The sequence below is a fragment of the Beauveria bassiana genome, assembly GCF_000280675.1.
Source record: "Beauveria bassiana ARSEF 2860 unplaced genomic scaffold BBA_S00001, whole genome shotgun sequence".
In the NCBI taxonomy this organism is placed as follows: Eukaryota; Fungi; Ascomycota; class Sordariomycetes; order Hypocreales; family Cordycipitaceae; genus Beauveria; species Beauveria bassiana.
The window spans coordinates 884,879-898,441 of NW_007930836.1; the positions used below are offsets into that span (position 1 = coordinate 884,879).

At 51.9% G+C, this 13,563-nt stretch overlaps 3 protein-coding genes across 3 annotated transcripts; 2 read left to right on the forward strand and 1 right to left on the reverse strand.

The window, feature by feature from the left end:
* Positions 1-2,308: 2,308 nt before the first annotated feature.
* Positions 2,309-6,785, forward strand: BBA_00297 (class V chitinase, putative; the record flags this gene model as incomplete). Its single annotated transcript, XM_008595394.1, has 2 exons — positions 2,309-6,168; positions 6,218-6,785. 2 exons carry the CDS (start codon positions 2,309-2,311, stop codon positions 6,783-6,785), a joined length of 4,428 nt encoding a protein of 1,475 aa, XP_008593616.1.
* A 1,189-nt stretch (positions 6,786-7,974) lies between these two features.
* On the forward strand, positions 7,975-8,932 carry BBA_00298 (putative U-snRNP-associated cyclophilin; the record flags this gene model as incomplete). The annotated part of the gene is made up of 5 exons (XM_008595395.1): positions 7,975-8,012; positions 8,102-8,127; positions 8,204-8,349; positions 8,471-8,587; positions 8,732-8,932. 5 exons carry the CDS (start codon positions 7,975-7,977, stop codon positions 8,930-8,932), a joined length of 528 nt encoding a protein of 175 aa, XP_008593617.1.
* Positions 8,933-9,328: 396 nt separating this feature from the next.
* Positions 9,329-10,687, reverse strand: BBA_00299 (uncharacterized protein; the record flags this gene model as incomplete). The annotated part of the gene is made up of 1 exon (XM_008595396.1): positions 9,329-10,687. The coding sequence occupies one exon, from the start codon at positions 10,685-10,687 to the stop codon at positions 9,329-9,331; it is 1,359 nt and encodes a 452-aa protein (XP_008593618.1).
* Between the last annotated feature and the right edge of the window lie 2,876 nt (positions 10,688-13,563).

The window sequence follows — 13,563 nt, forward strand, 5'->3', positions numbered from 1 at the left end:
AGGGTAAAGACAATGAATCAACGGTTGAAGAAAAAGAGCAAAACTCTGAGTAATGGTCTCTCAGCTACTGCATTTTAGCAAAGGTAGGAAGTCAAGGTGTACAGCCCACAAGAGCTGACAGAGAGCCAAGCTATTGCAACTACATCACTTACATGGTGTTGCCATCCATGGAACTACCAAGAATGACACACCTCAGTTAAGCACAGTCTGTATATAGGCATGTCTCGTTTGCTAAGTATCCGATCAATAGTCCTTAAATCAGTTGTTATACCCTCCACTTCGCCGATGAGCTGGAGACATAACCTAAATTGGTTGACCGTGACGAGCGCTGAACACTGCACGTTACATCAGCTGAGTTGTATCGATGCGTGACGGCAACTATATAAGCCCGCTGTCGTCCCTTTCGAGGCCATAGATGGCACATTCTCTCAAAAACCAGGCGAATTTCGCCAATTCAAAGTTGACACGATTTTGTAAGTGCCATCTTCCGTGGTAACATGACTAGTGAAGACCTATTACTAATTATGCAGAGGGCCGCGCTTATACAATGAAGCTTACAACAACTTTGCTGTGTCTCGTTTCCGCTGTGCAGGGCTTGAAGTGTGCCTGTCAAGGAGGTAGAGGAAACTCAAAGGCCGCCTGTGATGCAATCGGAAAGATTTACGGGTTGAACGGATGCGGATTCACCGGGTGCTGCGTGTATCCTGGCAGTGAACGCAACTCGTTTGTAGCCCAGTGCAACAAAATGGGCTACGGCTTTAAGCGATGTGACGATTGCCCTGTATGCTAGGTGTAGCAACGATGAAGTCTTTTCCTAATTTAGACACAAGTAGCTGGGAAAAGCAGCTGCGGTCGAGGAAAGCTGAACAAGCTGAAATTGCTTCAGACACATTTCGCTTGATTACGGACCAAATCACCGTGACGTATGGCAGAGGCTACACAGTAAACATTGTTGACCCTGAACTGCCGGACATGCCCGCTTGATACTGAGCAGGCTCTGTTCTCTGCCAAACTCGACGTACTGCGAAGTAACTGATCGAAAGGTCTGGAGAATGCCACATGGCGGTATGTCAGTTGTGGTTTGAGAGATGGCCGACCTTCTCGCACGACAAAGCTGATGGAGTTTGTCCAGAGCGATTGCAGAGGAGCAAGTCTTTAGGAGTGTCTTTACCAGAAGCAAATCGCAAAGGCGACATAGCGCTCACAGACTGAAAACAGGCAATGACGTCAATCACCCTCCGCTGCCTCTGGCATTGTTTGCATATTCACTTGCTGCTGATATCGCCGTATTCTTACACGTAGCAGTCGTAATTGTAACTATGGTTATTGACGAGGAGCCTTTTCGAATCAACTTGCAGAGTGCAAATAGATGTAATTTGACTTGAAAGTAGTAGTTTGCGTGTTTGTCATGGTTTTCGTCGGCGAGTTTGCTGCGAAACCCCTGATGCTGCAAATGCAACATCGACCCACTGCACCTGTCAGTTACTTGCAGAAAAGTTTCCCCTGCATATTAACATGTCATCAGCCAATTCTGCATCAAGAGCGTAATGAGCACCATCATTAGCGTGCTTCCGCGCGCCCATTGTCCGTTTGATTATGACATGCAAAGGTGCAGTCGGCCTTGCCTCTTCGGGTCTGTCCCGCTCGCTGCGGAAATAGGACGGCCAGGGGCTCGGCGAACGGCATCGGTGCCTAGAGTTCCTGGATCTCAACTTCTGCAGCCTATCAGGAATCTTGGAGACTGAGAGGATGTGTCTCGAAAGCCAGGTCGCCAGCCCAATCGAGCCATCGGATCTTGGTAAAAGTTTGCTTGGCACGTTCGTTCAAGTTTACGCTGTGCTGACTTGCTCAGTATCTCGGCCTGACGTCGCACATCTCAACACCAAAGACACCATGGTACTCCATTTTATGATCCGCTCTAATCGAGAAGCAGTGGAGAGCGGCATGTCGCTTACTCCTGTGAGCGGGTTAGCCGGGACCTGAGCTGGCCACACGGAGCTTCAGCAGTGCCAGGAATGGCGCCCAAGTGTTTTCCGGCAACCGTCGAGACAAGTCATCGGTGTCCATCCTTCGGATATTTCTGGAAAGAATTTTCGTTAACTCGTCTACGGAGTCGGTACTCTATACTGCCGATCAATGTACGCCGACATTGGGACAGGCCCTGCCCTTGATTCCATGTCTATATAAAGTGCTCCTGTACGTCCTTCAATGTTCTGCAGTTGATCAAGCTGAAGCATACAAGTTGTCCGTTATACCCTCATTTTGTTTCTTTTTATTTCTCCAGTCACTCTCTACTCTATTTCGCATCATGGCACCATCGTGGCTCAACGCCGCGCTGGGTGCCACGAGTGTGCTGCTCTCGACGAATGCCTTCGTCGCAGCTTCGTCACCCAACAGGCTTTCTGCCTCCATTGGATACAGTGGCAGTGATCCATGTCCCAGAAGCTGCACCGAGTCAGGCATCAACAGCCTCGAGTGGGATGCTTTTCGCAGCATGGACCAGCTCGACCAGTGCCAGAGCCCCATGCTCTTTGACTTTGCCCTGGCCGACCGCGTCGACGATGAGGCTCAGAACCACCGCATCTTTGCCTGTACTACCTCGAGCGAGAGTTGGAGCAAGATCTCCACAGCCCAGCTCCTCGCTTCGCGGCCGGCGGACGAGGTCGATGCCGAGTTCGAGGTAGGACGCGGCGACGAGGACGGCGGCATCGCGCCCGAGGCAGCCGTGGCCTCTCTCACTGGCTTCCTCGGACAGTATGTCCGGCAGGAGCAGGCTCAAAACGGTACAAGCATGATTTATGGCAGCTTTGGCGGCGCTGCGGCCGGCATGTACGTCGGGCCGAGTCTAAACGGCGGTGCTGTCAGTGCCACGGCTCTCCAACACCTTCAAGACAGCATCAAGCATGCCAACAGCAGCCAAGGAACACTTGGTGTCCAAATGTGCGGACCTAGCTTCGATTCAAACCACATTTTTGGCTTCATCGCTACCACTAACGGCACCTTTGACGCCATTCAGGATGCCATGTCCTCTTGGTACAGCGGTGATTGTGTCAAGTTTGGCACCTCTGACAAGATCAATGGCAAAGCACACTTTTTTGCTCCCCTTCTGTCCTCGATCCAAGCCAGCAACTCTACCAACGCCACCGCACCGCATATATCCAAGCGCGGCGAGTGCAGAACGGTCCAGGTCAAACAAGGAACCGGCTGTCCGGAGCTCGCCAAGATGTGCGGCATCTCTGGGGCCGACTTTACCAAGTACAACCCCGGCAAGACCTTTTGCAACGATCTGATGCCTGGTCAGCACGTGTGCTGCTCCTCCGGCACACTGCCCGACTATAAGCCCAAGCCAAACAAGGACGGGTCTTGCGCTACAGCCACGGTCGAAAAGGGGCTGGACTGTTCGTCCATTGCTGCTGCCAATGGTCTCACGAAGAAGGATATTGAGAGCTTCAACGAGAAGAAGACTTGGGGCTGGAATGGCTGTGAAGGTGGTCGTCTCTGGGCTGGCAGTGTGATTTGCATCAGCAAGGGCACGCCGCCCATGCCTGCACCCCAAGGCAACGCCGTTTGTGGGCCCCAAAAGCCTGGAACCAAGAAGCCTAAGGATATGAACAAGCTGGCTGAGCTGAACCCGTGCCCTCTGAATGCATGTTGTGACGTTTGGGGTCAGTGTGGTACAACGGACGAGTTCTGCACCGACACCGGTAACGGGGCGCCTGGCACGGCCAAAAAGGACACAAATGGCTGCATCTCCAATTGCGGTACCAAAATTGTCAAAGGAAACCCGAGCGAATACCGCAGTATTGCGTACTTTGAGGGATACGCCTTTAAGCGCAAGTGTCAGTATCAGGACGCCTTTCAGATTGACCCCTCCAAGTACACTCACCTACACTTTGGCTTTGGTACCCTCTCCAAGGACTTTAAGCCCATCATCGACGACTATGCCACCAATTACGAGTTCAACAATTTCAGACTGATCAAGGGCCCAAAGAGAATCTTGTCCTTTGGCGGCTGGGACTTTTCGACGGGTCCTGACACGTACACCATCTTCCGCGAGGGGACAAGCCAGGCCAACAGAGAGACTCTAGCGACCAACGTCGCCAACTATATCCACAAGTACAATCTCGACGGTGTTGATATCGATTGGGAGTATCCCTCTGCCCAGGACATTCCTGGTGTTCCTCCCGGCGATAAGAGCGAAGGCAAAAACTATCTGGAATTCCTCAAGCTTCTCAAGTCCAAGCTCAACGGGAAGAGCCTTTCCATTGCTGCTCCCGCTTCCTACTGGTATCTGAAGGGGTTTCCCATCAAAGAAATTAGCAAGGTTGTCGACTATATTGTCTTTATGACGTATGACCTCCATGGCCAGTGGGACGTTGACAACAAGAATGCCCAGGTTGGTTGCCCTGGCGGTAACTGCCTCCGCAGCCACGTCAACTTGACCGAGACGCAAAACTCCCTGTCCATGGTCACCAAGGCTGGCGTTGACTCTGGAAAGGTGGTTGTTGGCGTCACGAGCTATGGCAGATCCTTTGCCATGAGTGACGGCTCCTGTCACGGGCCTGACTGTACCTTTACCGGCACGCGTCTACACTCAAATGCGAACAAGGGAAAATGCACAGACACGGCTGGCTACATCTCCAATGCTGAAATCAAGGCCATTGCCAAAGACAAGAGCCGCGTCATCAAAAGCTACATGGATGACACTAGTAACAGTAATGTGCTAGTATACGACAAGAACCAGTGGGTGGCTTACATGGACGCTGATGTCCGGAGCCACAGAGAAAAGCTCTATAAGAACTGGGGCATGGGTGGCTCGTCGAACTGGGCTACCGACCTCGAGAACTTTGAAGATCCGCCCAAGGGCTTCCCCGACTGGTCTGCGTTTACCGTCTCGCTCAAGTCTCGCAAGGATCCGTACGAGGATGTCGGCAAACGCACCGGCAACTGGACCAAGCTGGACTGCACCGCTGACGGTGCAACCGACACCCTCCACTACACTGCCGATGAGCGTTGGGAGAATCTGGACGCTGCCAATGCTTGGAAGGACATGATCTCTGACTGGAAGAAATACCGCGCCAAGACGTCGGGTGTTCATACGGGCACCGCGCTATTCTCCGAGTTCTTTGCCAACAACTTCAACCACACCCTGCCCATTGACTGCGGTGACATTTCGCCTTCCAGCAACTGCCGAAGCGCGCTTGCCTGCGCCGACTTTACTGGCGAGAGGACCGGTCCAGCAGCCGCCCTAATCTGGAATTCATTCGTCCAGATTAACGAATTGTATGCATCGTACGCCGATGCTCTCGGCCACGCCGCTGCTGAAAAGATTGATCCCTCGCTGGACGATTTTCAGGAGACTTTTGCTCCCACTCCTCCCAAGGAGGACAAGGAATGGCTCACCATCCTTCTCGACCTGGTCTCCATGGGTACCAGCATGGTGGCTGGCCCTTTTGTCGGCAAGGTGATTGGCAAGCTGCCGTACTTTGTGGCCAAGGCGGAGGATGCCGGCGCCAACGCGATCAAAGACAAGATCTCGTCAGCCGGTAGCAGTCTTCTGACCACCGCCATCACCATAGGCAGTGGCTTCGTCGACGGCAAGACGTCTGACTGGGACCCCAAGGCCGAAGCCCACTTCAAAAACACCATGGGCCTGGCCATGGCCGGGTGGAACGACATTGCCACCGAGGGCCTGCGCGACCTCTTCAACGGGTCCGACTCTTCTCTCGACACGCTCAGCGATCTCCTCGCCGACGGCCAGTTTGCCGGCGGCAAAGACTATGGCAAGGGTTCGTACGACCAGGCAAGCAGCAAAGAGGCCAACACCACGCTCGAGGATGACCTCTCCAAAACGTTTTACGCCTACGCCATACCGGCCATCTGGCACGCGTCGGGCCACCGCCCCTTTATCATCGACACAGGTCTGAGCTGCGACAAGGGCAAGAACGAGGATATCAAGCTCAAGGGCGCCTGTTACAGGGAAAAAGACACGTGGTATCGCCTGGCCAGCCCGGACGGCGGCTATCAGGAGTGTGCCAAGAATGGCTGCGACCATGTGCCGAACCCATGCGTCGAGTGCAACGATGACCAATTCAAGACGCCGACTGGTGTGGACAAGCTCGGCAGCGATTACTTTTCCAAGGTGTCTCTGGAAGATCTCATTATTGGGTATGCAGAATCGAGCGCGGTGCACACATGCGACTAACAAGATTTCTAGATCGGTGAGGACTTACCTGGACAATGGCGGCGAAAACGGCGGCAAGCCGGCCAATCCCAACAATGCTGCCACTCTCAAGAGCCTGATGCAGGACGACGTGACGACGCCCGGCTTCATCCGGATGCCCGTCTGCAGCGCGGACCGCGCGCGCATCGCCTGGGGCGCGAGCAGCGATGACGCCAAGGACTACCCGTGCAACGCCAACGCCGGATACGACTACTGCGGCGACTCGACGATAGAAAACCAGACGAGCGGCGCATCGCCGCTGGTCAGCGACTGCAAGGAAATGATTCGCATGCTCGAGGACCGTGAGCTGCCGACGCGCTGGCCGCACGTCGGTCCGCTGGAGAAGCAACAAATGATTTGCTCGCACAAGTCGTGCAAGTTTGGCGTCACGGGCAAGGGTATCCATGGGAATGTTGATTTTAAAGTCGGCGCGCAGGACGTGATTGATTTGGTGCGCGACTCGATCAACAAGTTTGGCGGTGGGGGGAGGGTTGGTTCCAAGGGGACGATGAATTGCAAGGGTAATATCAAAGGTCAAAAGGTCGACTGGGGGCTGTATTAGGGTGAGATTTGCTGTACTTTCTATAAATGTTTGATCTTCTCATGTTCTATATGACTATGTACTTTACATGTGAACGAACATCTGACAATGCTTTGGTCCTTCTTCAAAAGAAAAACTAAAGATGATACATTCAATGTAAAGGATGGATATCTAGAGTTTCTCGAATAGTCTCACGATGGTTCACTTGTAACGTGCGAGTGCACATGGTGATGATGATCTGCTGGTGGTTGTGTCTATTACTCAAAAAAAAGTTATAGGCCGTCTTGGTACCCAACTTTCCTTTTTCTTTTTTTTCTTTTTTCTTTTCGGCAGAAAAATAGAAAGCGTACTCAATAGAAAAAGCTTGTGCATCAAAGCAGACACACTCAAGGCGAATGGCATGCGGCATCACCCTTGTGCTGGAAGAAAAGCCCGTGGAATGGATCATCAGGGCCAAGGCCAGGTAGAGATGAAATTCGCCAAGTTGTCATTCCTCACGTCTTCATCACAGACCTCGGTCCTCGTCCCTGTACTTTTCTTCACATTCTATTCTCAAAATCTATATTCAGACAAAAATCATTTTACTTTTTTCGTCGTGAAATTTCTTTCCATCTTTATGCGACTCCCGATCGTCCACCTCTACCCAGCCAGCAATGATTACCCCCAGCACCATTCTTGATGCGGCGATTCAAATTTTTCAACACAACGTTGTATAAAACTCTTCTTAAAGAAACAAGCGCGAATCCGAATCAAGCAGATCGGCAGACTATCTCTATAAGATCTTGTACATTTCCGGCACATTTATAAGTATTAAGCTCTCTCAGCTGGAGCCGGAACCTCTGCCCGAGCCAGTCAAACGAGAGCAACAACCAGGCCCCACTTTCGTCGCGACAGCTTCGACGTAACGACCGTTTTTTTCTTTTTTGCCTTTCTTCTTGTTCCAACCACACACACACAATTCAATCTACACCAATCTATTTCTGCCATATTATTGTTTAATACTCACACGCCCTTGCGTTTTCATCTCGGAGCAAGTACGGCTTCACGTTAGACTACCCGGTGTCGATTCTAACCCCTACAAGTCGCCGCAAAGTGTGGAGAGGAGCAAGTTCTAGACCCGTGAAGCAAAAAGAAGGAAACGCGTTACTTCTCTTGTTTGAAAGGGAAAGAAGGAAAAAAAGAAAAAAAAAAAAAAAGACTTGAAGAGGCTATGGCGCCAACGCAGCTACCAGAGTCGGGCAATCCCTTGTATGTTTTTGTGTATTCTTTTTTGCCTTGACCAACGAAAAGTGTGAATTGTCTGTATGCTGATTATATCGAATCGCACACTATAAAAGAGTCTTTTTCGACATTACTCTCGGAGGTATGTTTTCACTGATGCTGTAAATTCTTGATTATTCTTTGTTGTTGTCGTATATTGATGAATTGCAAACATGTAGGCGAACCATTAGGAAGAATCACGTTTGAGCTTTTCAAAGACGTCGTGCCCAAGACGGCCGAAAACTTTCGCCAATTTTGCACGGGAGAGAGCAAAGACGCCGTCGGCCGTCCGCAGGGCTACAAGGGCTCCAAGTTTCACCGTATTGTACGCTCTTTTACTCTTTTACTATTCCCCTGTCCTGTTTCTTTCCTCCAAGTGTTCTCGGCTAAAACAACCGGTTTTCTTTTTTTTTTTTTTTTTTCAGATAAACAACTTCATGTGCCAGGGCGGCGACTTTCTCAATGGCGACGGCAGCGGCTCAACTTGCATCTGGGGCTACAAGTCGTTTGAGGATGAGAATTTCACGCTCAAGCACGACCAGCCCGGTCTTCTCTCCATGGCTGTAAGTTCCCTCCCCCCTCTCCCCCCGCCTCTCTCTCATCAAATCATTCCTCTTCTTTCTGTCACTAGAAAAAGGAAAAGAAGAAGAAAAGGCGCCGCTGCTGTGTCTGCGCGCGCACATTATGCTGACAAGAGCCCTCCCCAGAACGCCGGCCCAAACACAAATGGCTGCCAATTCTTCATCACCACGGCGCTCACGCCTTTTTTAGACGGCAAGCACGTCGTGTTTGGCAAAGTCGCCGACGGCATGGACGTGGTGCGAAAGATGGAGGCGACCAAGACTGGGTACAAGGGCAAGGACGTGCCAAACATGGATGTCGTTATTGCGCAGTGCGGCGAGATGTGAGGACGCTTTTTCACTGCAAAGGCTGTTTTTAATATATAGATGAAGGCCACGGTCACAATGGGGCTGTTGCATCATTCTCAAAGTCGCGCGAGGAAATCCAATTTTTGTATTGCTGCGGTAAAGCAATACTTCTCCAAAACATATAAAAGAAGAAGAAAGAAAAAAAGGAGTAATCTCCTGGGATATGACCAGGAGAAACGAAAGACATATATACGTGTTTGATATACACACACACAATCAAAGAGTACATGAACAGAAATAGCCAACTGGTCTGGCAAAATGCAACAAAAATCTCAGAAAAATCAAGACTGAATAACGAGGCGCCTTTTTAGGTCCTTCTTGTTTCTTCAACCGCAGTCCTTTGTCTTGCAGTTGTCGTCACTTGGGTACCTGTACTTACTGACCAAACTGCCAGTTCCGTCGTACCACGCGGCCACGCATCGCAGGAACCGTTGGCGCCGGCGCGCCGGCCGTCGCAGTAGCGTACACTGGCGCAGCCGGGGAGACGCCGCTGCCGCTGCCGTCGCTGGCGACGACGGACTTGGTTACGTAGACGGTAGAATAGACGGTGGAAGACGGCACAGTCACCGTCACCGTCACGGTGACCTTGCCGCCGCCGCTGGCGTCTCCGGCGGTGGTAGTCGGGGCAGCGGCCGAGGAGGAGGTCGTCGGGGCGACGCTGGAGGGAGCAGCAGCGGGATCAGAACCTGTAGCCGTAGCGCTGGGGGAAGAAGCCGGAGTGGTGGCGCTGGAACTGCCGCCGCCGGCATTGTTGGCGTCAATGTCGACCTTGAAGTTGTTGCTTAGCTGGTCCGCCACGGCCATTGTGTAAATCTTTTGGTTTGACTGCCCAACGTCGGCAGCCTTGGCGACGGCCACTCCCGGGGGAATTTTGGCGCGCTCGACAATCTGAATGTCGATGGTGCTGGCGTAGCTCTCATTCTTGGCAATGGCGGCCATGGTGAAGCCGTTGGGGTCCGTCTCGCCGCGCATAAAGGTGCCGGCCCAGGGGTAGCGGCCGTCGGTGGTGGCGTCGACCTTGATATGCTCGGGGTCTAGGTCGGGCCAGTCCCAGTACCAGTAGATGGTGTAGACGTCGCCGGGCTTGAGGTCGTCGGGCAGCTGGACGTCGGACTGGCAGCGCAGCTCGCGCTCGTGGACGGCGCCCTCCGAAGCCAGCTTCTGGGCGCGGGAGGTGCTAATCTCCTGCGCGTTGGTCTGGTAGCACTGGCCGTCGTCGTAGTTGCGCGTGGCGAGCAGCTTGCCGCGCTTGTCGCCGCCGGTGCCGGCGCGGTTCCAGACGAGATGGACGTCAAAGAGGCGCTCGTCTTTGGCGGGCTGGGTGGTGCCATAGAGGAAGATGGTGCCGCGGTTGCGCGGCTTCTTGGGCTGGTTCTGCGGCAGCGAGACGTGGCCGTTTTCGAGGTGCAGCAGGGCAATCTTGTCGCCAGGGGCGGCCTGCAGCATGGGGAGCGCTGGGTTGTTTTCCGTCTTTTGATGCTTGTTGAGGATCTCGTCGCCCGAGTAGGCGCTCTGGCCCTTGAGCGGTAGCAGCCACTGGGCGAGGGTATCGCTGAAGGGGGGGTTAGTCGAGGTCCGCGCGATCCAGCCGCGGGGGTAGCCCGTCTGACCGACCATGGCACCGTTGTCGTCGACGCGGTATACTTCCTCGACCCAGGAGTGAGCGTTGGCGAGACCAACGAAGGCGGCGGCGGTGAGCAGCGCCGTGGAGGCTGTTGATTGTGATGGACGCATTTTGAACGTGAAAATCTGAGAGAGTGTGAAGATGGTTCTGTTTAAGGAATGTTCACTTCTCTCCAGGAGAATGGCTGAAATGTCAACGGTGGAAGCAAAGGAATGGCTGGTCGTGTAAGTGAATGTTGGCGAAGGAGAGGCTTGGGGTAGGTCAGCCTGTAAATAGGAAGATGCTGGAGGAGATGGGGAGAGCAGCGAGCGGTGATGATGAAAAAGATGCAAATAAGATGCTTTGTCGCTATTATTGTTGTTTTTGTGCCTTTTTGTTTTGTTTTGATGAAAGAAAGTTGATAGTTGGCAGCTGGCAAAGGTAAAGGCAAAGAAAGACGTGGGCTGGCGGCTGGCAGCTGGCAGCTGGCAAGCTCGGCAAGGGCTTTGTTTGCTGGTTTGTTAATTTGGCTAATTCTTTGGCGAGGTTGCTCTGTTGTGGTTGTAAGACGGTACGCAGTGAATAATGAATGTTGGTGAGAAGGAAAGAAGTAAAGAGGTGAATCACACAGTTCCAGCCTGTGCTTGCACGACTCTAGGAGGGAGCAGCGTAAAAGGAATGAGTATAAGGAGGGTGATGAAGAGCGCCACACGACGAAAGAAGCAGCAAGACGAGTCCGTCAGAATATCATGACAATGTATGGATTTGCTAAAAAGGAGATTTTCTGAGTAGGACAGAAGAGAGAGAGAGAGAGGTCGCAGAACTAAAAGAGAGGACCAAGGTGAGTATGTAGTGAATGAAGCCTTGGCTGGGTCTGTGGCTGCAAGGCAACAAAAGGTGCAGCAGGTGAGAAATAAATCCGACGCCTTTCAGAAGCAGAGAAGTGGATGTTGTGTGAGGTTTAAGATGGTCTAATTTAATGATAGGCTGTTGCAAAAGGCCTGGAGGCAATAAATGGTGAGCGTGGCCTCGGCCGGTTGCACAGGGCGGTTCAATAGGATGGGAGACGGTAAAGACGGGGGGTGGGATGATGATACGGGAGGGAAACGCGCGCTGCATATGATGTTTCTTGTTGCAAGCAAGAAAATCATCGCATTAATGGAGATGGTCATTATGTTGAGCACAATTTTTACTCTACGAATACAACTCCTCTTGCCCTTGATGCATAATGACCATGAGTTTTGCAAGAGCCCATCAGATGAATTGCTGGCTGGCGGCTGGCTAGTTGGTGGCGAACAAGGCCAGTCTGAGACGGCCCTGGGGCTGTTAAAGAAACAGGGGTTTTTGATGAATGAGATGTTTCTAGTCAAATCTAGATTTCTCGACAATGAGGAAAACGAGAAACAAGAAACAAGAAAAGAGGGCGGGCAGCCCATTGTGCTGGCCCTTGCAGGCTGCAAGAAGAAGTCGGAGAGAAACGTCGTTTCATGGGGGGGATACGGATAGTGGTGGAGACAACATCTAAAACGGTTAAAACGCCAGGCTGTGAGCCAATCAATGGGCAATGAAGACGCAAACGCTGAAGCAAACGGCCGACCAAGATGGTCCTCTGGATAGGCCTACTGGTCATGTATGTCTAAAAAAAGGAATCAGAACATTAAAAGGCTTGTTCATATCAGGCTGGAATTTTCTATTATTTTCTACAGTCTCTTTTTGTCTTGTTCTCTATTTTCAGCTCGTCGTGGCTCATCTGGGGCAGCCAGCACCCTTTAAGTTTGCCGCCCTGTAGCAAGGGGCTGCCACAAAGGAGACGAAATTCAAAAGAATGAAAACGACGACTTTCGCCAGGCACCAGAATTCTCGAAAAGTCTCAACCCTTTGCTGTACCACAGTCGCACATAAAGATCACACATTACAAACCATTCCTCTCTCTTTCTGTCCCTCCCTACTCCGTTCTCCATCTACGCCGTTGTAGTGTGACGCCAATTGTCATGGATGCAAGGCGGGGCGCCTACCAGTACACCAACCAGTACACCAACCAGCACACCAACACATGTATTCTGATGCACTTGTATTGTGATGCAGGAGGGGGAACAGTGGATGGGATAGCAATATAGGTACCTAATCTATATTGTGGAAAGAGTTTGGACCACCCAACATATTATTCCCCTTGTATCCGTAATTGAACAGCTTCACAACTTGCATATAAGCGCCCGTCATGCTAGTAATAACTATGGTTCCCTCCCCCCCCCAAGTCTGCTTCAAACTCGTTTCTCTCTCTCTCCTGCATCTGCATTACCCGCATTGCATGACCTTTGATCTTGTTTGATATCCGCGCGACAAACCCACGCTGCACAGGATCGTGTTTGCCCAATCTGTCCACCCATGTAATCTCTTCAGCCGGGGCCATTACCCATCTCGGCGGCCGACGCAAACCTTCCCGTCTTGATGGCTGACCCCCCATCTATACGGACATACTATGCGCCTGCTCAACAGCACGTGTGACGCTCGCACGAAACTAGGTAATCCCAATAGACACGATTATCCCTCTAGCCCCGGAAAATGTCTATTCTGCCCCCGGAACCCCGTCGCTCATTCTTGAGGCCGTTCAATGAATTGACCATCTCGACACATTTACACGCCCCCTCACACTGCAGCTCGCTAGTTGCTGCTCATGATGGCTAGCAGCAAACATTTCTTTTTCTTACTCTTCATTGATCCTTTTTTTTTTTTTTTTTTTTTTTGCTCCTTTCTCAACGACTTTGAGCATCAATAATCCAGCCGCCGACACCATCTTGACCCCTACACCTTGATTCGTGCTTCATCAGCCAATCACCGTCCTGGGCGCTTCCCAACACGGTCTCACCTTGGCCCCTTGCCCCCCCCCCTTCTTCCCCGAACTGGCTGCCATGGAACACCCCCTTTGGAACCTCCCGACTAGGCTGAAGAACAAGAACAAGAACAAGAAAAAACCATCATGTTGCATCCGTAGGCTTTCCCGGGCCAG